We start from the raw sequence: 26,781 nt of genomic DNA, 5'->3' as shown, positions 1-26,781 counted from the left end.
TCAAGAACGGGAACTAACGCCAGCACCTTGAAGGCCTCCACACACATAAACGTCTCCCCTGATACTACCTACTTCCCTTCTAAAGTCCGTCCTCTTTTTTTTTTTTTAAGATTTTATTTATTTATTATGTGAGAGAGAGACAGAGAATGCGAGAGAGCACAAGGAGTGGAGAGGGAGAAGCAGGCTTCCCGCAGAGCAGGGAGGCCGATGTGGGGCTCGATCTCAGGACCCTGATCAAACACTATCCAGGTGTTAAGATTTTCATTTAGATCTTGGGATTCCATGCCCTCTTGGACCCCATACTTTCCCCCACTTTCCTGCCTGCTCATTCTCAGTCTCCTTTCGATGATTCCTTCTCATCTCTCAAATATCTTAATGACAGAATGCCTAAGGTCAGGAGTCAGTTTTTGGACCTCTTTTCTTTTTTCCTTTTTTTTTTTGCTGATGCACTATTCTTTTTTTTATTATTATATTATGTTAATCACCATACATTACATCATTAGTTTTTGATGTGATGTTCCATGATTCATTGTTTGCGTATAACACCCAGTGCTCCATTCAATACGTGCCCTCTTTAATACCCATCACCAGGCTAACCCATCCCCCCACCCCCCTCCCATCTAGAACCCTCTGTTTCTCAGAGTCCATAGTCTCTCATGGTTCTTCTCCCCCTCTGACTTCCCCCCCTTCATTTTTCCCTTCCGGCTAACTTCTTCTTTTTTTTTTTTTTTTAACAGATATTGCATTTTGTTTCAGAGGTACAGGTCTGTGATTCATCAGTCTTACACAATTCACAGCGCTCACCATAGCACATACCCTCCCCAATGTCTATCACCCAGCCACCCCATCCCTCCCACACTCCACCACTCCAGCAACCCTTAGTTTCTATCCTGAGGTTAAGAATTCCTCACATCAGTGAGATCATATGATACATGTCTTTCTCTGATTGACTTATTTCGCTCAGCATAATACCCTCCAGTTCCATCCATGTCATTGCAAATGGCAAGATTTCATTCCTTCTGATGGCTGCATAATATTCCATTGTATATATATACCACATCTCCTTTATCCATTTATCTGTCGATGGACATCTTGGCGCTTTCCATAGTTTGGCTATTGTGGACATTGCTGCTATAAACATCAGGGTACACATACCCCTTTGGATCCCTACATTTGTATCTTTGGGGTAAATACCCAGTAGTGCAATTGCTGGGTCATATGATAGCTCTACTTTCAACTTTTTGAGGAACCTCCATCCTGTTTTCCAGAGTGGCTGTACCAGCTTGCATTCCCACCAACAGTGTAGGAGGGTTCCCCTTTCTCCACATCCCCACCAACATCTATCGTTTCCTGACTTGTTCATTTTAGACATTCTGACTGGTGTGAGATGGTATCTCATTGAGGTTTTGATTTGGATTTCCCTGATGCCGAGCGATGCTGAGCACTTTTTCATGTGTCTGTTGGCCATTTGGATGTCTTCTTTGGAAAAAATGTCTGTTCATGTCTTCTGCCCATTTCTTGATTGGATCATTTGTTCTTTGGGTGTTGAGTTTGATAAGTTCTTTACAGATTTTGGATACTAGCCCTTTATCTGATATGTCATTTGCAAATATCTTCTCCCATTCTGTCAGTTGTCTTTTGGTTTTGTTGACTGTTTCTTTTGCTGTACAAAAGCTTTTTATCTTGATCAAGTCCCAATCATTTTTGCCCTTGCTTCCCTTGCCTTTGGCAATGTTTCTAGGAAAAAGTTGCTGCGGCTGAGGTCAAAGAGGTTGCTGCCCGTGTTCTCCTCTAGGATTTTGATGGACTCCTGTCTCACATTTAGGTCTTTCAACCATTTTGAGTCTATTTTTGTGTGTGGTGTAAGGAAATGGTCCAGTTTCATTTTTCTGCATGTGGCGGTCCAATTTTCCCAACACCATTTGTTGAAGAGACTGTCTTTTTTCCACTGGACATTCTTTCTTGCTTTGTTGAAGATTAGTTGACCATAGAGTTGAGGGTCCATTTCTGGGCTCTCTATTCTGTTCCACTGGTCTATGTGTCTGTTTTTGTGCCAGTACCATACTGTCTTGATGATGACAGCTTTGTAATAGAGCTTGAAGTCCGGAATTGTGATGCCACCAGCTTTGCTTTTCTTTTTAAACATTCCTCTGGCTATTTGGGGTCTTTTCTGGTTCCATACAAATTTTAGGATTATTTGTTCCATTTCTTTGAAAAAAGTGGATGGTATTTTGATAGGGATTGCATTAAATGTGTAGACTGCTCTAGGTAGCATTGACATCTTCACAATATTTGTTCTTCCAGTCCATGAGAATGGAACATTTTTCCATTTCTTTGTGTCTTCCTTAATTTCTTTCATGAGTATTTTATAGTTTTCTGAGTACAGATTCTTTGCCTCTTTGGTTAGATTTATTCCTAGGTATCTTATGGTTTTGGGTGCGATTGTAAATGGGATCGACTCCTTAATTTCTCTTTCTACTGTCTTGTTGTTGGTGTATAGGAATGCCACTGACTTCTGTGCATTGATTTTATATCCTGCCACTTTACTGAATTCCTGTATGAGTTCTAGCAGTTTTGGAGTGGAGTCCTTTGGGTTTTCCACATAAAGTATCATATCATCTACAAAGAGTGAGAGTTTGACTTCTTCTTTGCCAATTTGGAAGCCTTTTATTTCTTTCTGTTGTCTGATTGCTGTGGCTAGGACTTCTAATACTATGTTGAATAGCAGTGGTGATAGGGGACATCCCTGACGTGTTCCTGACCTTAGGGGGAAAGCTCTCAGTTTTTCCCCATTGAGAATGATATTCGCTGTGGGTTTTTCATAGATGGCTTTTATGATATTGAGGTATGTACCCTCTATCCCTATACTCTGAGGCGTTTTCATCAAGAAAGGATGCTGTACTTTGTCAAATGCTTTTTCCACATCTATTGAGAGGATCATATGGTTCTTATCCTTTCTTTTATTAATGTATTGTATCACATTGATTGATTTGCAGATGTTGAACCAACCTTGCAGCCCAGGGATAAATCCCACTTGGTCGTGGTGGATAATCCTTTTAATGTACTGTTGGATCCTATTGGCTAGTATTTTGGTGAGAATTTTTGCATCCATGTTCATCAAGGATATTGGTCTGTAATTCTCCTTTTTGATGGGGTCTTTGTCTGGTTTGGGGATCAAGGTAATGGTGGCCTCATAAAACGAGTTTGGAAGTTTTCCTTCCATTTCTGTTTTTTTGGAACAGTTTCAGAAGAATAGGTATTAATTCTTCTTGAAATGTTTAGTAGAATTCCCCTGGGAAGCCATCTGGCCCTGGGCTTTTGTTTGTTGGGAGATTTTTGATGACTGCTTCAATTTCCTTAGTGGTTATAGGTCTGTTCAGGTTTTCTATTTCCTCCTGGTTTAGTTTTGTTAGTTTATACATCTCTAGGAATGCATCCATTTCTTCCAGATTATCTAATTTGCTGGCATAGAGTTGCTCATAATATGTTCTTATAATTGTTTGTATTTCTTTCGTGTTGGTTGTGATCTCTCTTTCATTCATGATTTTGTTTATTTGGATCCTTTCTCTTTTCTTTTTGATAAGTCTGGCCAGGGGTTTATCAATCTTGTTAATTCTTTCAAAGAACCAGCTCCTAGTTTCGTTGATCTGTTCTACTGTTCTTTGGTTTCTATTTGATTGATTTCTGCTCTGATCTTTATTATTTCTCTTCTCCTGCTGGGTTTAGGCTTTATTTGCTGTTCTTTCTCCAGGTCCTTTAGGTGTAGGGTTAGGTTGTGTATTTGAGACCTTTCTTGTTTCTTGAGAAAGGCTTGTATTGCTATATACTTTCCTCTTAGGACTGCCGTTGCTGCATCCCAAAGATTTTGAATAGTTGTGTTTTCATTTTCATTTGTTTCCATGAAGTTTTTAAATTCTTCTTTAATTTCCTGGTCGACCCATTCATTCTTTAGTAGGATGCTCTTTAGCCTCCATGTACTTGAGTTCTTTCCAACTTTCCTCTTGTGATTGAGTTCTAGTTTCAAAGCATTGTGGTCTGAAAATATGCAGGGAATGACCCCAATCTTTTGGTACAGGTTGAGACCTGATTTGTGACCTAGGATGTTATCTGTTCTGGAGAATGTTCCATGGGCACTAGAGAAGAATGTGTATTCTGTTGCTTTGGGATGGAATGTTCTGAATATATCTGTGAAGTCCATTTGGTCCCAGGTGTCATTTAAAGTCTTTATTTCCTTGTTGATCTTTTGCTTAGATGATCTGTCCATGTCAGTGAGGGGGGTGTTAAAGTCCCCCACTATAATCATATTGCTGTTGATGTGTTTCTTTGCTCTTGTTATTAATTAGCTTATATAAGTGGCTGCTCCCAAGTTAGGGGCATAGATAGTTACAATTGTTAGATCTTCTTGTTGGATAGACCCTTTAAGTATGATATAGTGTCCTTCCTCGTTTCTTATTATAGTCTTTGGTTTAAAATCTAATTTGTCTGATATAAGGATTGACACCCCAGCTTTCTTTTGGTGTCTATTAGCATGGTAAATGGTTTTCCTCCCCCTCACTTTCAATCTGGGGGTGTCTTTGGGCCTAAAATGAGTCTCTTGCAGACAGCATATCAATGGGTCTTGTTTTTTTTATCCAACCTGATACCCTGTGTCTTTTGATTGGGGCATTTAGCCCATTTACATTCAGGGTAACTATTGAAAGTTATGAATTTAGTACCACTGTATTGCCTGTAAGGTGACTGTTACTGTATATTGTCTGTGTTCCTTTCTGGTGTATGTTACTTTTAGGCTCTTTCTTTGCTTAGAGGACCCCTTTCAATATTTCTTGCAGGGCTGATTTTGTGTTTGCAAATTCCTTTAGTTTTTGTTTGTCCTGGAAGCTTTTTATCTCTCCTTCTATTTTCAGTGACAGCCTAGCTGGATATAGTATTCTTGGCTGCATATTTTTCTCATTTAGTGCTCTGAATATATCATGCCAGTCCTTTCTGGCCTGCCAGGTCTGTTGCCAATCTAATGTTTCTACCATTGTAGGTTACAGATCTCTTCTCCCGAGCTGCTTTCAGGATTTTCTCTTTGTCTCTGAGACTCGTAAGTTTTACTATTAGATGTCGGGGTGTTGACCTATTTTTATTGATTTTGAGGGGGGTTCTCTGTGCCTCCTGGATTTTGATGCCTGTTTCTTTCCCCAAATTAGGGAAGTTCTCTGCTATAATTTGTTCCAATACACCTTCTGCCCCTCTCCTCTTTCTTCTTCTTCTGGGATCCCAATTATTCTAATGTTGTTTTGTCTTATGGTATCACTTATTTCTCGAATGCTGCCCTCGTGATCCAGTAGTTGTTTATCTCTCTTTTTCTCAGCTTCTTTATTTTCCATCATTTGGTCTTCTATATGACTAATTCTCTCTTCTGCCTCATTTATCCTAGCAGTTAGAGCCCCCATTTGTGATTGCACCTCATTAATAGCCTTTTTGATTTCGACTTGGTTAGATTTTAGTTCTTTTATTTCTCCAGAAGGGGTTTCTCTAATATCTTCCATACTTTTTTCAAGCCCAGCTATCTTTAAAATCGTCATTCTGAACTCTAGTTCCCACATCGTACTAATGTCCGTATTGATTAGGTCCCTGGCAGTCGGTACTGCCTTTTGTTCTTTTTTTGAGGTGATTTTTTCCGTCTTGTCATTTTGTCCAGAGTAGATGAATGAGAGAACAAAATGCTAACAGGGTAACAATGAACCCAGAAAAATATACACTAAACAATTCAGAAGAGACCTGAAACCAGGGGAAAAGAAAGGGAAAGAAAGAAAAAAGAAATAGAAAAAGATAAAAACAAACAAACAAAAAAACCAGAATATGACCAAATATGATCAGGCTGGTGCACAGATCAGTGCCACACACTAGATTTTGGGTGTATTTTGGTCTGTTAGAAGAAAGTGCCTCCCAAAATTTTAAAGAAAGAAAAAGTTATATATGTACAAAAATAAGGGTAAATACGACGAAGGATAGAATATGATTGTAAAGATGAAAATTAGGAAAGATTTTATAAAAGGAATTGATAAGAAGTTGGTTGAAAAAAGAAAGAAGAGGATTTAAAAAAAAAAGGCGGGGGAGAATGTGATCAGGCAGGAGACTAGAATAAAGCCATTCACTAGAGATTTAGGGTATATTTTGGTCTGTTAGAAGAAACTGTATCCCAAAATTTTAAAGAGAGAACAACTTATATATATACCAAAAATAAGGTTAACTACTATGAAGGGATAGAATATGACTCTAAAAATGAAAAATAAAAAAGATATTTTAAAAAAGGGATTGATAAGATGTTGGTTAACAAAAGGAAAAAGAAAAATTAAAAAAAAAAAAAGAAAAAGTAAAAAAAGAAAATTAAAAAAATTAACTTTGAAAGACTAAAGAATCATGGAAAAAAAGCCATGAATTCTATGTGCTGTATTCCCCTAGCGCTGGAGTTCTGCCGTTCTCATTGATCGGTAGACTTGGTCTTGGCTGGTTGTTCTTGCTGATCTTCTGGGCGAGGGGCCAGTTGTGGTGGTTCTCAGATGTCTTTGCCAGAGGCGGAATTGCCCCGCCCTTGCCGGTCCGGGTAAGTAATCTGCTCGGGTTTGCTCTCGGGAGCTTTTGTTCCCTGCAAGCTTTCCGTACAGCTTTGGAGGACGAGAGTGAAAATGGAGGCCTCCCAATCTCCGACCCGGAGGAGCCGAGAACTTGGGGCCCCACTCCTCAGTGCGCCCCCAGAGAAAAGCAGTCAATCACTCCTGTCTCCCCGGTCTCTGGCCACACTCCATGCTCACCCACCTGTGACCAAGCGTTTCTATCTCTGACACACGACCCCATTTGGAGTCTCCAAACCCAGCAGATCCCTGTGGTGCACTCCTGCGCCGCTCCTCCCGGGGGAGGTAGGGGAGTCTCCCCGGATCTGCCGCTTGTTGGGTCCCTGCTGGAAGAGCAGTGGCCCGACTGTGCCGCGGATCACAGTTTATGGCAACCCCGAGCTGAGGGCCCACTCCTCGGCTCTGTCTCTGCAGCTGGCTTCCCTGCTCCGATACCTGGGAGCTCTGCTGCACTCAGGCACCCCCGGATTTTCTGTGATCCCGAGGGTCCTGAGACCACACTGTCCCAGCGAGGGTTCCACCCCCCACTTAGCCACTGGAGCAACATCCCTCAGCAGAGTCGACTACCAAAATTTCCAATTTTGTGCTCTGCTGCTCTATCACTTGCCTGTAGCAGCTGATGGAGACCCCCTCCCTCACCATCTATCTTCCCGAATATTGCCTCAGATTCACTTCTCCGCACATCCTACCTTCCAGAAAGTGGTCACTTTTCTGTTCAGAGAGTTGCTGCTATTCTTTCCTTCAATCTCCTGTTGAGTTTGTAGGTGTTCAGAATGGTTTGATCCCTATCTAGCTGAATTCCTGGGACCAGACGAAATTTAGGTCTCCTACTCCTCCCCCATCTTGCTTCTCCCCCGCTGGACCTCTTTTCTTTTTCTATTTATATTCATTACCTTGATGGTCACTAGTCTCAAGGCTTTAAATACAATCTATGGACTAAACACTCCACATTTATATTTCCAGTTGGGACTTTCCCCTGAACTCCAGATTCATATATCTAACAACCAATTTAGCATCTCCACTTAGACGTCTGAAGTCTATTAAACATATCTACAAATGAACTCTTGATCTTCACCAGCAAAACTGGATTTTCCCAAGTCTGCCCTATCTCCCTAACAACCTCATTTTCCAAATACTCAGGCCTGAAACCTTCGTGTCTCCTTCTCTCTTATACCATACAACTAACCTGTCAGCTAATGTCTGTGTTCTAACTTCAAAATACAAAATTACTCTTCCTTTTTTTTTTTTCATTCTCTATTTTCTGCTGCCTACCACCTAGTCCAAGTCACATTTTTTCTCTTGCCTGGTTCATTGCAACAGCCCCTAAATTAGTCTCACTGTTCTGCTCTAGGTGCCTATAATCTATCACAGCAGCCAGAGTGACCCATTAAAAATGTAACTCAGATTGGGGTGCCTGGCTGGCTCAGTCAGTAGAGCATGCAAGTCTTGATCTCAGGGTTGTAAGTTTGAGCCCCACATTGGATGTAGAAATTACTTAAAAATAAAATCTTAAAAAAAATAAATAACTCAGATTATAACTGCTAAAATCTTCCAGTGGCTTCCTATCTCATAGTAACAACCTAGTCATACAATGAGATACAAGCCAGACAAAATCTGTCCCTCCTCCCCAGTCTTTCTGGCCTCATCTCTTCTATTCCTCTTCTGACTGACCACTCCTGCAAAAAAGTTCCCACCTCCAGGACTTTGCAATTACTTTCCCTCTACACAGAATCTTCTTCCTTTGGACATGTGGATAGACACATGATCTGCACTGAATGATTTCCTTATCTCTTGCAAGTGTTATCTCATAAGTCACCTAATCTTAGTGAGGCCCTTCCTAATAACCTTATTCAAAATTGCAACCTCCCCATCCCTAGCACACCCTATCTCCCTTCCTGATTTAATTTTCTCCATAGGCACTTTCCATCTTTTAAAACACTATTCGGGGGTGCCTGGGTGGCTCAGATGGTTGGGCGTCTGCCTTCAGCTCGGGTCATGATCTCAGGATCCTGGATCGAGTCTCACATCAGGCTCCTTGCTTAGCAAGGAGGCTGCTTCTCCCTCTGCCTGCCACTCCCCCTGCTTGTACTCTCCCTCTCTCTCTGGCAAATGAATGAATAAAATCTTTAAAAAAAAAAACAAAAAAACACTATTCGGTTTACTTATTTATTGTCTGCTGCTTCCCACTATAATTTTTCTTTGTTTTGTTTATCGACATCTCCCCAGCACCAAAAACATACCAGAATATTATAGATACTCACTAGTTATAGAATTGCATGAATGTAACACATTAGTGATTAAAATGAAAAATTATTAACACTGTGATGCAGTGGTTCCCAATTTTGCTACAGATTAGAATCACCTAGGAAGCTTTTTTAAAGAAATTGTAAAGTAGGGGCACCTGGATGGCTCAGCCAGTTACGCATCTGACTCTTGATTTCAGCTTGGGTCATGATCTGAGGGTTGTGAGATCCAGCCCCGCACTGGGCTCCACACTGGGCATGGAGTCTGCTTAAGATTCTCTTTCTCTCCTTCTGCCCCGCCCCCCACTTTTGCTCTCAAAAAAATAAAATAAAATAAAGTATGAGTCACACCTCATACAAATTAAATCCAAATGTTTAGGAATGGAAGCCTGATGTCAATATTTATTATTTTTTTATAGTTTAATTTTTTTTAGTAATCTCTACACCCAGCATGGGACTGGAACTCATGACCCTGAGATCAAGAGTCACATGCTCTTCTGACTGCACCAGCCAGGCACCCCCATATTTCTTAAAAGATTCAGTGTGTAGCAAAGCTTGGTAACTATTGCTATACATTCTCAACCCTATAAGTACATCAGAATAATCTGCACAGCTTTCATAGAAATATCTGATGCCCAGGGCGCCTCTCTCTTAGACTCTGAATAAACTGGTTTACGGTGGGGCCTGATCTTCAGTTTTTTTTGTTTTAAGTTCTGAAGGTGACTTTAATGTACAGACCAGGTTAAGAATGACTCATGTAAACAAAGGATGCACTGATCCAGCCATGGCTTCCTAGTCACATAAATACGAAAAAAGAATCATTTTCAATAAAAATTTGATTTAGCCAATGTTACAACCCGAGAAACATATTGTGTTAGATAATCTACTTTTATTTAGAATCACAGAACATAAATTATTAATTTTCATTTTGGATTAATTGAACCAATATTTGTGAAATACATTTTTTATTAAGGGGAGTTAGTCCTAATGCATCCATCAAGATAATCACAATGGCAATAAAAACCAGAGTGCATTGGCTTTTTTGGACTTATGTTGGACATCAAGGGAATCACTAGAATTGTAAGCCCCATGAGGGCAGGGAATTTTGTCTCCTGCACACAAAATAAAATAGTGCCTAGCACATAGAGGCCACAAACATTTATTTAAAGAATGAAGGATGACAGTAATAGGAAGCAACACTATTATATACGGAAAATAATCCACTGTTTCAACACAGCCCAGGTATTTTAATTTACCCTACTTCCAAAAAAAGAATTGAAGCAGCTCAAAATAAAGGTATTAAAGCATTATAATCATTAAGTTACTGACAGAAGATACACAACCAAAAAAAAAGAAAGAATAATTCTGTGGAGCTATCTTAAACTAAAATTGCTATTTTTCTGTGTAGATTTTATAAAGTTGTAACCAATGCCCGCAAATTTTGAAAATATATGTTGCGTGTTTTTTTAAGATTTTATTTATTTATTTGACAGAGAGAGACACAGTGAGAGAGGGAACACAAGCAGGGGGAGTGGGAGAGGGAGAAGCAGGCTTCCCGCCAAGCAGGGAGCCCAATGCGGGGCTCGATCCCAGGACCGTGGGATCATGACCTGAGCCAAAGGCAGACGCTTAATAGCTGAGCCACCCAGGTGCCCCTGAAAATATGTTTTCAAATATTTTATTTATTCATTTGAGAGAGAGACAGAGACAGAGAGAGCACAGAGAAACAGAGGGAGAGGGAGAAGCAGGCTCCCTGCTGAATAGGGAGCCTGATGTGGGGCTCAATCCCAGGACTCTGGGATCATGACCTGAGCAGAAGGCAGACACTTAACCAACTGAGCCACCCAGGCACCAGAGAATATTTTTACTCAATGTTATAATAGCAAGAATTTTTATGTTCCTACATTTTTTACAAATATCTATACAATATTTAAGCTGGTATGATTTAGCAATTCCCATATTGTTGGACATTTAGATTGCTTCTGATTTTCTTTTTTTTTTTTTTTTTTTAAAGATTTTTTTTTTTTTTTATTTGAGAGAGAGAGAGAGAGAGAAACAGCATGAGAGGGGAGAGGGTCAGAGGGAGAAGCAGGCTTCCCACTGAGCCGGGAGCCCGATGTGGGGCTTGATCCCAGGACTCCGGGACCATGACCTGAGCCAAAGGCAGTCACTTAACCAACTGAGCCACCCAGGCGCCCTGATTTTCTATTTATAGAAATAGCACTACAAAAAATATTCATGATTTTTTTCTTCTCTTAGATAATTTTATCCATTATTTATGACTCTTTTTTTTAAAGCATTCTTTTAAAAAAATTATTTATTTGAGAGCGAGAGAGATAGAACAAAAGAGAGCACAAATGGTGGAGAGGGAGAAGCAGGCTGCCCACAGGGAGCCCGATGTGGGGCTTGATCCCAGGACCCTGGGATCATGACCTGAGCTGAAGGCAGCCGCTCAACGGACTGAGCCACCCAGGCACCCCCATTATTTATGACTCTTAATATGTGTTATCAAATTGCTTTCCCAGGATTGCACCCTTACATTTTCCTGTAGGCTATACCAGCCTCATTCTATAGTGAGTACTAGAGTTTCATTTATTGATTTACTGCTTTTTCCTCTCTTTTAAGAAAAACCTTTATTATAGGAAATGTAGGAGAAAAACATAAAGATAGAAAATATACATGACCTATAATCTCATGATTCACAGATGACCTTATTAAAATTGGGGCACATATCCTTACTATAATTTAAGAGTAGCAAAACTTACCATCTTCATATTGTTTTTTCCGAGTTGTACTTTTATCAAGCGATCCATCTAAAAAGCCTTTGCCAATCTCAGACCAAACCTGAAAATAGGAAAACATACTTATTATCTAGTAAAGTAGATTTTCTAAGTAATACCAAGCAATCTAAGCCAATAATTGAGAAATTTCTATCTTACCAACAGATCTGATAATTAAGTTCTCCCTTTTAAGTGGGCTGCATAATGATTTACTCCATAGTCTCGGAGGACAGAGTGCAAATATATTTTAATAATTTCAGTCAGGGCACTTTAAAACTAATTATAACTAGAAAGTCAAAAGTTTCTTTTCTTTAAAAGATGTAGGAATGGGGAAGAAAAGGACGTGGCAGTAGAGTCAATTTTCAATTTTTTACTATAACAGCACCAGTGGATGAATAAAATTCATAGGGAAATCCAAATTTTTACTTCACCTGCGATACTGATAAGCACTGGCTGAGAACCAGAAAAAAGGTTAAAAATTAGTCCAGGGTTTAGAGATAGTAAACAATAAAACAGGCTTCCAGTTGTTTCAAAACTGGATAATTAGCCCCTGAAAAAAACTTTAGCTTATTTAAAAGTTGTGAAAAAATGTAGGGAAAGAATGTAACACTCATTAATCAATGCTAAATATTTGAATAATTATTAATAGTAAGAGCCCTTAACTCTTACCTTACAAAGATACCTTATACATTTTTTAAATGTGAAAAATTAAACTATTAAAAGTACTGTGAAAATGTATAGTAAATGTTTATATTAGGAATACCCCTAAAACAGGAAAGGAGTTTCTTTTTTTTTTTAAGATTTTATTTATTTATCTGAGAGAGCGAGCGAGTGCGCATGAGTGGGGGGGAGGGGCAGGGGGTGAGGGAGAAGCAGACCACCCCACTGAGCAGGGAGTCCAATGTGGGGCTCAATCCCAGGACCCCAAGATCATTACCTGTGCAGACGCTTAACTGACTAAGCCACCCAGGAGCCCCGGGAAAGGAGTTTCTAAGCATGACACAGAGCAGAGGGCACAAATTAATGATGAGAAAGCTGAATTCATTTAGCAACTCCATTCCAATGAAAAAAAGCTGAACAGACTGAAAAACCAACAACTCTTCTTGGACCCTAAGACAGGAGAGGACCCAGGGTCTAAAGAAACTAGGGAAAACAGGAAGACGGAAAGGGCCCAAGATTAAAGAGACAGGTGACATCAGGGAGTTACCTCTTACCGAAGCAGAGACCCACAAGCAGAAACCACCTCAGGAACCAGTCCTGGGGTAGGAAAACCTGAACTGTAATTAACAAATAGCTGGAGGTTCAGTATACACAACTCTGAGAATTAAAAACTCCAGGGAGACCCAATCATAGTCCCAACCCGCCCCAAAAAAATATTGTGAGATTTACCTTTAAGAGCTCAACCAGGTTCCCACAGTAAATAATGAAGAAACTCCCCCTTGGGCTTCTAGCAGGGAAGCTTGAAAAAAATTTCCTTGAAAAAGGACCTAATTTGAAATAAACCAGAGCACTCTGTTCTTCTTAACAAGGCCTGCCCTCAGAGCCTAACCCGCTGGGGTTTTGTCAGAGCCTAACTGCCTAGGAGAAGGGAAATATCCAACTCCAGTCAGGGCTAGCGTTTCATGTGGAAGAAGGAAGAAGGAAGCCATCCTGTCCCACCCAAAAGGGGAGGGGAAAAAAAAAACTGAGAAACACTTATGAAGTTCACGATCCAGAGGCACAGGCTCACTAAAAGACTGACACCTAATCATAGGACTGTGGGATGCTTCCCCTTTCCTCACACCTCACCATCACATTACTAAAGGCGTATTTACACCAGTTTCTTTTACCCAGTTTGTCCAGGGATCAATAAAAAAATTACAAGGGATACCAAAAGGTAAAAAATACAATTTGAAGAAACAGAGCAAGCATTAGAACAATATATGGAGGGGACACTGGAATTATCAGATGAAGAACTAATTAATTAATTAATTTAGAGCATGCGAGAGGGGGTGGGGGGGGAAGGTGGGAGGAGGGGCAGAGGGAGAAAGAGAACCTCAAGCAGGCTCCACGTCCAGCACGGAGCCCGACATGGGGCTTGCTCTCACAACCCAAGACCATGACCCGAGCCAATACCAAGAGTCAGATGCCCAACTGACTAAGCCACCCAGGTGCCCCCAGGAATTTAAAACAACTCTGCTTAATATGCTGCTAAGGGTTCTAAAGGATCCTTAGGTAAAGGATAAAGTACACAGCATGCAAGAACAGATAGGCAATGTAGGCAGAGAGATGGAAACCCTAACCACCAGAAAGAAATGTTAGAGATAAAAAACACTGTAGCAGAAATGAATGCCTTTCATAGGCTTACTAGTACACCGGTCACAGCTTAGTAAAGAACCTCTGAGCCAGAGGATACATCAATAGAATCCTCAAAAACCGTTTCTTACAAAATTAAACATACTCTTACCAGCAATCACACCTCTTGGTATTTACTCAAAGGAGTTGGAAACTTATATCCACACAAAAACCTGCACACAGCTGTTCACTGCAGCTTTGTTCATAACTGCCAAAACTGGGAAGCAACCAAGATGTCCTTTAGTAGATGAATGGATGAGCTGTGGTACATCCAGACAATGCAATACTATTCAGTGCTAAAAGAAATGAGCTATCAAGCCATGAAAAGACACGGATGAAGCTTAAATATAAGTGAAAAATAAACCAATCTGAGAAGCTTACATACTGAATGATTCCAACTATATGACATTCTAGAAAAGGCAAAACTAAGGATACAATAAAAAGGTCAGTGCTTGGGCACCTGGGTGGCTCAGTCGTTAAGGGTCTGCCTTCAGCTCAGGTCATGATCCCAGCGTTCTGGGATTGAGCCCCACATCAGGCTCCCTGCTCGGTGGGAAGCCTGCTTCTCCCTCTCCCACTCCCCCTGCTTGTGTTCCTGCTCTCGCTATCTCTCTCTCTGTCAAATAAATAAATAAAATCTTCAAAAAAAGAACTTTAAAAAAGGTCAGTGCTTGCCAGAAAGAGGAGGCAGGAGATGAATAGACAGAGGATTTTTAGGGCAGTGAAAATCCTTTGTATGATATTATAATGATAGATATATGTTATTATACATTTGTCCAAACCCACTGAATGTACAATACCAACTGTGAACCCTTGGGATAATTATGATATGTCAATATAGGTTCATCCTTGGAAAAAAATGCACAATTTTGGTAAGTGATGTCAATAATGGTGAAGGCTATGCATTTGTGGAAGCACAGGGTAAATAAAAGGGGTATATGAAATCTCTGTATCTTCCTCCTTCCCTTTTTTTTTTTTTTTGAGGGAAAGGGAGAAAGAGAATTCTAAGCAGGCTCCACACTCAACATGGAGCCCAATATGGGGCTCAATCTCACAACCCTGACCTGAGCTGAAATCAAGAGTTGGATGCTTAACCAACTGAGCCACCCAGGCGCCCCTTTCCTCTCAATTTTATTATAAACCCAAAACTGCTGTTAAAAATAAAGCCTTTCTTTTTTTAAAGCCCTATAAATGAAAACTGAGATAAAAATAAAGAGCTCTTAGGGCATCTGGCTGGCTTAGTCCGTAGAGCATGCAACTCTTGATCTCGGGTCATGAGTTCAAGCCCCACGTTGGGTGTACAGGTTACTTTAAAAAATAAAGACAAAATCAAAAAAAAATAAAGAGCTCTTTCTGATTAGTAAAAAACACATCAATAGAAATATGGCAAAGAACATATGAAAGTATCCCACATAACACAAATTGAAATACAAATGTTCGATAAAAATATTAAATGATGTTTAACCTTGTAAACAATAAAAAATAAAAATTATAATCATGAAATACAATTTTTGACTTATTATATAGGCAAATATTTAAAGGACCAATAACTCTAAATGTCAGGGAACGAGCACACTAATGTTGGTGGGAAAATAACTGGGACAAGTTTTCGGAGCGCATTTCAGAAACAGAGTATACAACTATATGTGAGGAGTACGTTTTTCAGTTTGACACCTGTGAAATCAGTATACGTCCTACAAGTGATGGCATCTCAACTGTTGTCAACCAAGCAGCAGTCACGATGCAGTTGTCATTATCTCTGCATGCACAAACTGGTTATTATTCCTGGTGGCATGATAGGACAACAGCAACGCTGTGGTGCTTCAGACAGTAAAACATCATTTGAAGAAGGAATTTAAGTCATGTTTATGGTCTGGAAACTTCCCTTTGACAACTTCTAGTATTGTTAAGAGAATACCAGATTCCAAAAATACATAATTTGAATCTACTCAAACCCAAATTGAGAGACACTGCACAAAATAACCGGCCTGTGTTTTCTGAAAAATGTCAAGGTCAAAAAACAAAGAAAAACTGAGGAACTATTCCACATTAAAGAGGTCTGACCACTGAATGAAGAAATCTGAATATGGGCTGTGGATAACAGTATTGTATGAATGTTCAATTTCCCAAGTTTGAAAACTGTGTTGTCACTATATAAGATAATACCCTTGTTGGGGCGCCTGGGTGGATCAATTGTTAAGCATCTGCCTTCGGCTCAGGTCATGATCCCAGGGTCCTGGGATCGAGTCCCGCATCGGGCTCCCTGCTCTGAGGGAGGCCTGCTTCTCCCTCTCCCACTCCCCCTGCTTCTGTTCCCTCTCTCGCTGTGTCTCTCTCTGTCAAATAAATAAATAAAATCTTAAAAAAAAAAAAAAAAGAATACCCTTGTTTTTAGGAAATACAGACTGAAGTATTTAGGTGGAAAAAAGGCAAAATGTCTACTTCTCTCTCAAATGGTTCAGGTAAGGGTGGGAGCAATGAAAAGACAGACAGATAAAGAGGTAGATAATGAATGACAAAAGCAAAGGGGGCAAAATGTAAACAACTGATGAACTTGGGTAAAAGATATATGGGAGTTCCTTATACTAGTTGCAACTTTTCTCTAAGTTTGAAATTATTTCTATTTTGCAGTTCTAAGGAAAGAATGAAAAATGAAGAGAAAGAAAATACCAGCATAAAAACATATAGAATAGGTCATCCTGGAAATAATACTGGATGTCTTTTTTAAAAAATGCTATCTTGGGATGCCTGAGTGGCTCAGTCAGTTAAGCGTCTGCCTTCGGCTCAGGTCATGATCCCAGGAGCCTGGGATCGAGTCCCACATTGGGCTCCCTGCTCAGTGGGGAACCTGCTTCTCCCTCTGCCTGCCGCTCCCCCTGCTTTGTGCTCTCTCTCTCTGACAAGTAAATATAAAATCTTTTAAAAAAATGCTATCTTGTCAACATGCAAAAAAAATCAGACAATAACTGAGTCAAAAGTTGATTCTTCGTTAAAATATGAAGACATTTTAGGAATTCCTTAACCAATTTATTTTGCCTGGGTACATTGACTAGTTTAGTCTAGGAAGTGAATGCCACTCAGGCATCCCAAGATAGCATTTTTTTAAAAAAAAGACATCCAGTATTATTTCCAGGATGACCTACTCTGTATGTTTTTATGCTGGTATTTTCTTTCTCTTCATTTTAGAGTGATTTTTCCACCTTTATTTTTACACTCCTGAATATGTTGATAAGAAACATGTATTTTGGGGGTGCCTGGGTGGCTCAGTTGTTAAGCGTCTGCCTTCGACTCAGGTCATGATTCCAGGTCCTGGGATCGAGCCCCGCATCGGGCTCCCTGCTTGGCGGGAAGCCTGCTTCTCCCTCTCCCACTCCCCCTGCTTGTGTTCCCTCTCTCACTGTCTCTCTCTGTCAAATAAATAAATAAAATCTTAAAAAAAAAAAAAAAAAGAAACATATATTTTGTAATCATCAGACATATGTAAATAAACCATTTTAATGGGGAAAAGTATATTAAACAATAACAGAGTGTTAAGCCACAGTTTCTAGTGATTTTTGTTCTAAACACATTATCTTGATTATTTAACCAAAATGTTTTTGTAGATTTGAATAAAGTAGGAAATAATTTCTCAGAGACCCAAAATGCAGCAAAATGACCCAAGTATTATTTGAACCAAATAAATTAATATTGGGATTAAGTAAATTAATACTGAAACTGATAAAAATAGAGAATAAAATAAATTCCATATGTGAATCTAGAAAAAAAAGTAAATCAATTTTAGACTGAATTAGGCTTTCTTCAAATCATATTCATTTCATTAACATTTTAATGTTCCACTGGCTTTAACTTCTTTCTATATGGGACATAGCCTAGTTCTATTAAAGTTTTTCTCTTTATTCTAGAATTCAGTATTATTTTATAACATACTTGGTAAGTATTAAAGGGAAATTTCTTTAGGAAATTTAGATGCTTTTTAAATTTCAAAAATTGCTTACAAAAAGTAATTCTTACATTTTTTAGAAATACAATTATCTTTGCTTGCACTGCTATTTTAGCCCAAAACAAGGAAATTCTACACTACAAGATCCTAAACCTTCTTCTTGAAAGGTAAAGTCTACATTATTAAACTATCCAATTTGATGAAAGAATAATTTTAAACTTGTCCCAAGACTTACCGTGCCATGATTCTTCTGGAAGTGAATGACTTCCTGGTCATCTTCAAATGTACTACCCATTACCATCTGTGTAACAGACTTCATAGCAAAACCAAGCATATGCTGGCCAAGGGGTACATGCTGGGACTCTGGGTAGGAGAGCCATTTATCTAATAATTCTTCTGAAAGCTGAAAGAGAACAGAAAATCACAATGATTTATTATTTCCTCTTGCTAAATCTTGGAAAAATTCAGCAAGCAGATTAATTTCACAGTTCAACTCTAATCAAAGTAAACAATCAGGTGTTTACTTAATTTGTCTGGCTAACACTGGCTTCGCGTATAGTTACACCCTCAATGGTTCTGGTTCAGATTCTATCAAAGGGTTGATTTGCAAAACAAAACAACTACCACAATAATAAAAACAAAAAAGATAAATTAAAAGTTCAAGAGCTGGAAAAACCTTAAACCTAAAAGAAATTAAGAGACTAAAATCTTAGTCTCTAATTAAAAATAAAAAAGGTTCTAAAATTTAAATATATATATAATAAATAATAAATAATAAATAAAAAAAAAGATTCATCACAGTGCCTGTGATACGGTAATCAATAAACATGAGTACGTAAAACCTTACACATGCTTCAATGACAGAAACCTCTCTGTCTCTGTCATTCCTTCATTCAACAAATATTTATTAAATTCCTTATGGAATAAAAACAATGGGTAGTAAAGAGATCAAAAGCTTTGGAGTCAGAAAACCCTTGGTTTTCCTTCTAGCTCTGTCACTCAGAAGCAATGTGACTTTGAGCAATTTGCCTGACACTTCCAAGGTTCAGGTGTCTCAACAGGTAAAAGCAGATGACATCTACTTTGTGTGGCTGGGGTGATAGGGATAATTATACCCATGTCATATATGGAGGAAAGGTTTTGTGAGGTAATCTACTTAAATTTAAGTTCCTTTCCCATATCAAATCCATGGAAGTTTTGTCACAGTATAAAGGATTAAAATTAAGTGTTATGATTCAGAAAATAAATGTTCAAAATGAAAAGAATCTCACTACATAGGTTTATACCAATTTAAAGTGACGTATCTGGAATACTTTTTTTTTTGAGAAAGAGAAGTTTTAATAATTCCATAGTATCAAGATTAATGAGTTGAACCAGTTAATATACTTTTTTATTTTATTTTAAAAATTTTATTTATTCATTTGACAGAGAAAGAGAGAGCACAAGCAGGGGGAGCTACAGGAAGAAGCAGGTTCGCTGCTGGGCTGGGAGCCTGATGTGGGGCTTGATCCCAGGACCCTGGGATCACGACCTGAGCCGAAGGCAGACGCTTAACTGACTGAGCCACCCAAGCGCCACTGAACCAGTTAATATACCTTAAGGAAACTCTTTGAGATGGGTGAAGTATGAAGAAAACAGGAAGATAATGATTAAAACAGAACATAATTACATAATTTAAAATTACTTTCATGTTATGAACAAAATAATCCCAGATACTTTAAAAACTTAGAATTCTATAGTTATTACTGAAGTTCACATAACTTTATACTAAAAGGTGAAAAAAGATTTTGGAAACAAACCATTAAAGTGAGGCTATTTCTTGGCAAAATTAGAAGAGCCAATTTAAGTTTGAATATAGATAACCATGTAAGTTCCAAATGTGGAAGGTAAATATTGGCAGTAAACAAGCTTTCTTGTAAGGAAAAATAAAACATATTAATAGATATAAAATAAACCCGTAAGATTTCCTTTGTCACATATCAAAGTTCTTTTGCTTCAGAAAACATTATTTTCCTTAATAAACATGGGATTTTATCTCAAAACTCTAGGAAAAGTATGTAACTTGCAGCCATCTCAGATTCCAGCATAGAACTGGGAAACCCAACTGAGTGTTAAGTGTTCACCCACTAAGATACTAAAGTGCCAGACCTTACCTTCTTCATCACTCAGTCTACTCCTGAATATCTAATCCTTTTTAAATAAGTTGTCAGGCCAAACACCATGTGACAAAGCTACACACTCATAATTTATGATCTTAGTGTTGAGCCATTTTTTTGAATTTATTCCAAGTATCACATGTCAATGCCAAGCCTTTACCTTGATCCTTACATTTAAAGGAGAATTTACTTTGGTATAAAGTGTGCATTCCATTGATTTATTTGTTCACTTAATTTTCAAAATGCTTACATTGTTGTCTCACACTTAAGTACATGTCTTTTTTCCACTGATGTGAAATGCCACTCATCATACACGGATTCCCATAAGAACCTGGGATTTTTTCTGGACATTATCTATTTTGTTGACTACACATGCCACTATCACAACTCTGAAAATTTATTGTTATGTTTATGCATCCTATTACATTCTCTTTCTTTTTTGTTTCTTCCAAATTTCTATTTAAATTCTAGTTAATTAACATATGGTGTAATATTGGTTTCAGCAATAGAATTTAGTGATTCATCACTTACATTAACACCCAGTGCTTATCATAACAAGTTCCCTTCTTAATACCTGTCACCTATTTAGCCCATCCTCCATCCACCTCCCTCCATCAACCCTCAGTTTGTTCTTTATTGCTAAGAGTCTCTTGGGGTGCTTGGGTTGCTCCGTTGGTTAAGCATCTGACTCTTGAATTCGGCTCAGGTCATAACCTCAGGGTCGTGAGATCAATCCAAGTCAGGCTCCACGCTCAGTGGGGAGTCTGCTTCTCTCCCTCTCCTGCTGCCCCTGGCCCCAGCTCATGCTCTCTCTTTAAAAAAATGTCTCTTATGCTTTGCCTTCCTCCTCCTCCTCTTTTTCCACCCTTCCCACATGTTCATCTGTTTTGTTTCCTAAATTCCACGAGTGAAATCATATGGTATTTGTCTTTCTCTGACTTATTCCACTTAGAATAATACACTCTAGCTCCAACCATGTTGCTGCAAATGGCAAGATTTCATTTTTTAATGGCTTTGTAATATTCCAGTGTGTGTGTGTGTGTGTGTGTGTGTGTGTGTGTGTGTGTGTGTGTGTATACCACTTCTTTTTTATCCATTCATCAGTCAATGGGCATTTCGGCTCTTTCCATAATTTGGCTATCATTGATATTGCTGCTATAAGCGTCGGGATGCATGTACCCCTTCAAATCTTTGTTTTTGTATCCTTTGGGTAAATATCTAGAAGTGTAATTGCTGGATCGTAGGGTACTTCTATTTCTAACTTTTTGAGGAACCTCCATATTGTTTTCCAGAATGGCTGCACCAGTTTGCATTCCCACCAACAGTGTAAGAGGGGTCCCCTTTCTCCACATCCTCACCAACATGTTTTTTACTGTGTTGTTAATTTTAGCCATTCTGACAGGTGTGAGGTGGTATCTCATTGTGGTTTTGATTTGTATTTCCTGATGATGAGTGATGTTTAGCATTTTTTCATGTGTCTGTTAGCCATCTGGATGTCTTCTTTGGAAGAATGTCTATTTATGTCTTCTGCCCATTTCTTAACTGGATTACTTGTTTTTTGGGTGTTGAGTTTGATGAGTTCGTTATAGATTTTGGATATTAACCCATTATCAGATATGTCATTTGCAAATATCTTCTCCCATTCTATAGGCAGCCTTTTAGTTTTGATGACTGTTTCCTTCGCTGGGCAGAAGCTTTTTATCCTGATGAAGTCCCAATAGTTGATTTCTGCTTTTATTTCCCTTGCCTCCAATGGCGTGTCTTATAGGAAGTTGGTACAGCCAAAGTTAAAGAGGTTGCTGCCTGTGTTCTCCTCTAGGATTTTTTTTTTTTTTAAGATTTTATTTATTTGACAGAGAGAGAGACAGCAAGAGAAGGAACACAAGCAGGGGGAGTGGGAGAGGGAGAAGCAGGCTTTCCGCTGAGCAGAGACCTGATGCGGGGCTTGATCCCAGGACCCTGGGACCATGACCTGAGCCGAAGGCAGACGCTTAACGACTGAGCCACCCAGGCACCCCTCCTCTAGGATTTTGATGGATTCCTGTCTCACAATTAGGTCTCTTAACCATTTTTAATTTATTTTTGTGTATGGTGTAGGAAAGTGGTCCAGTTTCATTCTTCTGCATGTCGCTGTCCAGTTTTTCCAACACTATTTATTAAAGAGACATTCTTTCTCCCATTGGATATTTTTTCCTGCTTTGTCAAAGATTAGTTTATGGGCGCCTGGGTGGCTCAGTCATTAGGCGCCTGCCTTTGGCTCAGGTCATGATCCCAGTGTCCTGGGATCGAGCCCCGCATCAGGTTCCCTGATCAGCGGGAAGCCTGCTTCTCCCTCTCCCACTCCCCCTGCTTGTGTTCCCTCTCTCACTGTGTCTCTCTGTCAAATAAATAAATGCAATCTTTAAAAAAAAAAAAAAAAAATTAGTTGACCATTTAGTTGTGAGTCCATTTCTGGGTTTTCTATTCTGTCCCATTGATCTATGTATCTGTTTTTCTGCCAGTATCATACTCTCTGGTTGATTACAGCTTTGTAATATAGCTTGAAGTCTGGAATCCTGATGCTTCCCACTTTGCTTTTCTTTTTCAGGACTGCTTTGGCTATTGGGGGTCTTTTGTGGTTCCAAACAAACTTTACGATTGTTTGTTCTAGCTCTGTGAAAAATGTTGGTGGTATTTTGATAGGGATTGCACTGAATGTATAGATTGCTTTGGGTAGTATAGACATTTTTGCAATGTTTGTTCTTCCAATTCATGAGCATGGAATTTTTTCCCATTTCTTTCTGAGCGCTTCCATTTCTTTCATAAATGTTCTATACTTTTCAGAGTACAGATCTTTTACCTCTTTGGTTAGGTTTATTCCTAGGTATCTTATTGTTTTTGGTGCAATTGTAAATGGAATTGATTCCTTGATTTCTTTTTCTGCTGCTTCATTATTGGTGTATAGAAATGCAACAGATTTCAGTACATTGATTTTATATCTTGTGACTCTGCTGAATTCATGTATTAGTTCTAGCAATTTTCTGGTGGAGTCTTTCAGGTTTTCTCCACACAGTATCATGTCATCTGCAAACAGTGAAAATTTGACTTCTTCCTTACTGATCTGAATGCTTCTTATTTCTTTTTGTTGTCTGACTACTGAGGCTAAGACTTCCAGTACTAAGGTGAATAGTAATGGTGAGAGTGGAAATCCCTGTAGAGTTCCTGACGATAAAGAAAAAGCTCTCAGTTTTTCCCCATTGAGGATATTTGATGTGGGTCTTTCATATATGGCTTTTATGATGTTGAGGTATGTTCCATACTTGTTGAGGGTTTTTATCAAGAATAGATGCTGTAGGGCGCGTGGGTGGCTCAGATGGTTGGGTGACTGCCTTCGGCTCAGGTCATGATCCTGGAGTCCTGGGATCGAGTCCCGCACTGGACTCCCTGCTCAGTAGGGAGTCTGCTTCTCCCTTTGACCCTCCCCCTGCCATGTGCTCTCTCTCTCTCTCATTCTCATGCTCTCAAATGAATAAATAAATAAAATCTTAAAAAAAAAAAAAAAGAATAGATGCTCTATTTGTCAAGTTTTTCTGCATCTACTGAGGAGATCATGTGGTTCTTACCCTTTCTTTCATTAATGTGGTGTATCACGTTGATTGATTCGCAAATACTGAACCACCCTAGCAGCCCAGGAATAAATCCCACTTGGTGGTGATGAATAATTCTTCTAATGTACTATTGGATTTTATTTGTTAGTATCTTGTTGAGAATTTTTGCATGCATGTTCATCAGGGATATTGGCCAGCAATTCTCCTTTTTACTGGGGTCTTTGTCTGGTTTTGGAATCAAAATAATGCTGGCCTCAGAATGAGTTTGGAAGTTTTCCTTCTATTTCTATTTTTTGAAAAAGTTTGAGAAGAATAGGGTTTTGTTTTTTTTTTTTTAAGATTTTATTTATTTGACAGAGAGAGACACAGCGAGAGAGGGAACACAAGCAGGGGGAGTGGGAGAGGGAGAAGCAGGCTTCCCGCCGAGCAGGGAGCCTGATGTGGGACTCAATCCCAGGACCCTGGGACCATGACCTGAGACGAAGGCAGATGCTTAACGACTGAGTCACCCAGGCACCTGAGAAGAATAGGTTTTAACTCTTCTTTAAATGTCTGGTAGAATTCCCCTGGGAAGTCATCTGGCCCTGGACTTTTGTTTGTTGGGAGATTTTTGATTACTGATTCCATTTCTCTGCTGGTTATGGGTCTATTCAAATTTTCTATTTCTGTTTCAGTTTTGGTAGTTCCAAATTGCCCAGTTTTTTGGCCTATAATTTTCCACAATATTCTCTTTTGATTATTTGTATTTCTATGGTGTTGGTTGTATCTCTTTCATTCATGATTTTTTATTTGGGTCCTCTCTCTCTCTCTCTCTTTTTAATAAGTCTGGCTAGGGGGTTATCAATTTTATTAACTCTTTCAAAAAACCAACACTTAGTTTTGTTGATCTGTTCTACTGGTTTTTTGATTTCTATATCATTGAATTTTGTTCTAATCTTTATTATTTCCCTTCTGCTGCTGGCTTTAGGCTTTATTTGCTGTTCCTTTTCTAGCTCCTTAAGGTGTAAGGTTAGGCTATATATTTGAGACTTTTCTTGCTTCTTGAGTTAGCTCTGTATTGCAATATACTCCCCTCTTTGGACTGCCTTTGCAGTATCCCAAAGGTTTCAGACTGTCCTGTTTTCATTTTCATTTGCTTCCATGTATTTTTGTATTTCTTCTTTAATTTCTAATTAACCAATTCATTCTCCAGTAGGATGTTCTTTAATCTCCATGTATTTGTGGTCCTTCCAAATTTTTTCTTGTGGTTGACTTCAAGTTTCATAGCATTGTGGTCTGAAAATATGCATGGTATGATCTCAATCTTTTTGTACTTCTTAAGGGCTGATCTGTGATCCAGTATGTGCTCTATTCTGGAGAATGTTCCTTGTGCACTTGAAAAGAATGTGTATTCCACTTTAGGATGAAATGTTATGAATATATGTTAAGTCCATGTGGTCCCGTGTATCATTCAAAGCCATTTTTCCTTGTTGATTTTCTACTTAGATGATCTGTCCATTGCTGTAAGTGGGGTGTTAAAGTCCCCTACTATTATTGTATTATTATCCAGATTTTATTTATTTATTTGACAGAAAGAGAGAGAGAGAACACAAGTAAGAGGAGTGGCAGGCAGAGGGAGAGGGAGAAGCAGGCTCCTCGCTGAGCAAGGAGCCTGATGTGGGATCATGACCTGAGCTGAAGGCAGATGCTTAACTGACTGAGCCATCCAGGTGCCCCTATCAATGAGTTTCTTTGTTTGTAACTGATTTATATATTTGGGTGCTCCCAAGTTGGGGACATAAATATTTACAATTGTTAGATCTTCCTGATGGATAGACCCCTTAATTACTATATAATACCCTTCTCCATCTCTTGTTACAGTCTTTGGTTTAAAATCTACTTTGTCTGATATAAATATGGCTACTCTGGTTTTCTTTCAGCATCCATTAGCATGATAAATGGTTCTCTATCTCCTCACTTTCAATCTGCAGATGTCTTTAGGTCTAAAATGAGTCTCTTATAGGCAGCATATAGATGGGTCTTTTTTTTAAATCCATTCTGATACCTTATGTCTTTTGATTGGAGCATTAGTCCTTTTACAGAGTGATTACTGAAAGATATGAATTTAACACCATCGTGTTACCTGTAAGGTTGGTGTTTGTGGTGATGTTCTCTGTTCATTTCTAGTCTTTGTTGCTTTTGGTCTTTTTTTCCCCCAGAGTCCCCTTTAATATTTCTTGCAGGACTGGTGCAGTGGTTACGAACTCCTTTAGTATTTTTTCTCTGGGAAACTCTCTCTCCTTCTCTTCTGAATGATAGCCTTGCTGGAGAAAGTAGTCTTGGCTGCATATTTTCCCCATTCAGCATGTTGAATATATCATGCCACTTTCATCTGGCCTGCCAAGTTTCTGTGGAGAGATATGCTGTGAACCTGATCTGTCTTCCCTTAGAGGTTAAGGACTTTTTTTCCCTTGCTGCTTTCAGGATTCTTTCCTTTGTCTGTGTATTTTATGAATTTGACTATGGTATGTCTTGGCGATGGCTGGCTTTTGTTGAATTTAATGGGAGTTCTCTGTGCTTCTTGGATTTCAACGTCTGTTTCCTTCCTCAGATTAGGGAAGCTTTCAGTTATAATTTCCCCAAATAAACCTTCTGCTTCTTCTTCTTTCTCCTGGGACTCCTATGATATGAATGTTATTACACTTTAAGGAGTTGCTGAGTTCCCTAAGTCTACATTCTTGATACAATACCTTTCTTTCCCTCTTTTTTTCAGCTTTGTTACTTTCCATAATTTTATCTTCCATATCACTGATTTGTTCATCTGCTTCATCCATGCTTGTTATCACTACATTCAGTCAGTTTTGCATCTTGGTTATAGCATTTTTTATTTCGGCCTGACTAGTTTTTAGTTCTTTTATCTCTGCAGTAAGGGAGTCTCTAGTGTATTCTTAGCACTGCTAAGCCCACCAGGCGTGCCCCTGGTAATGGCGGCCAGACCTCTGAATGTCAGACTCTGCGCTTCACTGTCTATAAAACTTGCAATGTTCAGCCCCTTTCTCTTTCCCAGTCAATGGTTTTGAGGAAAGAGTTTCTCTTGTGCAATTCCCTGCATGTGCTTTCACTTTCTCTCTGTCCTTTCTCT

At 39.0% G+C, this 26,781-nt stretch overlaps 1 protein-coding gene across 5 annotated transcripts in view; it reads right to left on the bottom strand.

The window, feature by feature from the left end:
* The window catches only part of CYP20A1 (cytochrome P450 family 20 subfamily A member 1), a 77,337-nt gene that overhangs the window by 24,591 nt on the left and 25,965 nt on the right, over positions 1-26,781 (bottom strand). For all 5 annotated transcript variants that reach the window (XM_036073908.2, XM_036073914.2, XM_036073910.2 and 2 more), the window contains 2 exons: positions 18,153-18,320; positions 11,629-11,707 (listed from right to left, as the gene is read on the bottom strand). In XM_036073908.2, coding sequence (XP_035929801.2) covers positions 11,629-11,707; positions 18,153-18,320 — 247 coding nt within the window. The remainder of the gene's footprint in view (positions 1-11,628; positions 11,708-18,152; positions 18,321-26,781) is intronic.

The sequence above is a fragment of the Halichoerus grypus genome, chromosome 4 (assembly GCF_964656455.1).
Source record: "Halichoerus grypus chromosome 4, mHalGry1.hap1.1, whole genome shotgun sequence".
Lineage (NCBI taxonomy): Eukaryota > Metazoa > Chordata > Mammalia > Carnivora > Phocidae > Halichoerus > Halichoerus grypus.
Note: the sequence above shows the minus strand (reverse complement) of the source record. Positions and strands in the feature narration are given on the sequence as shown.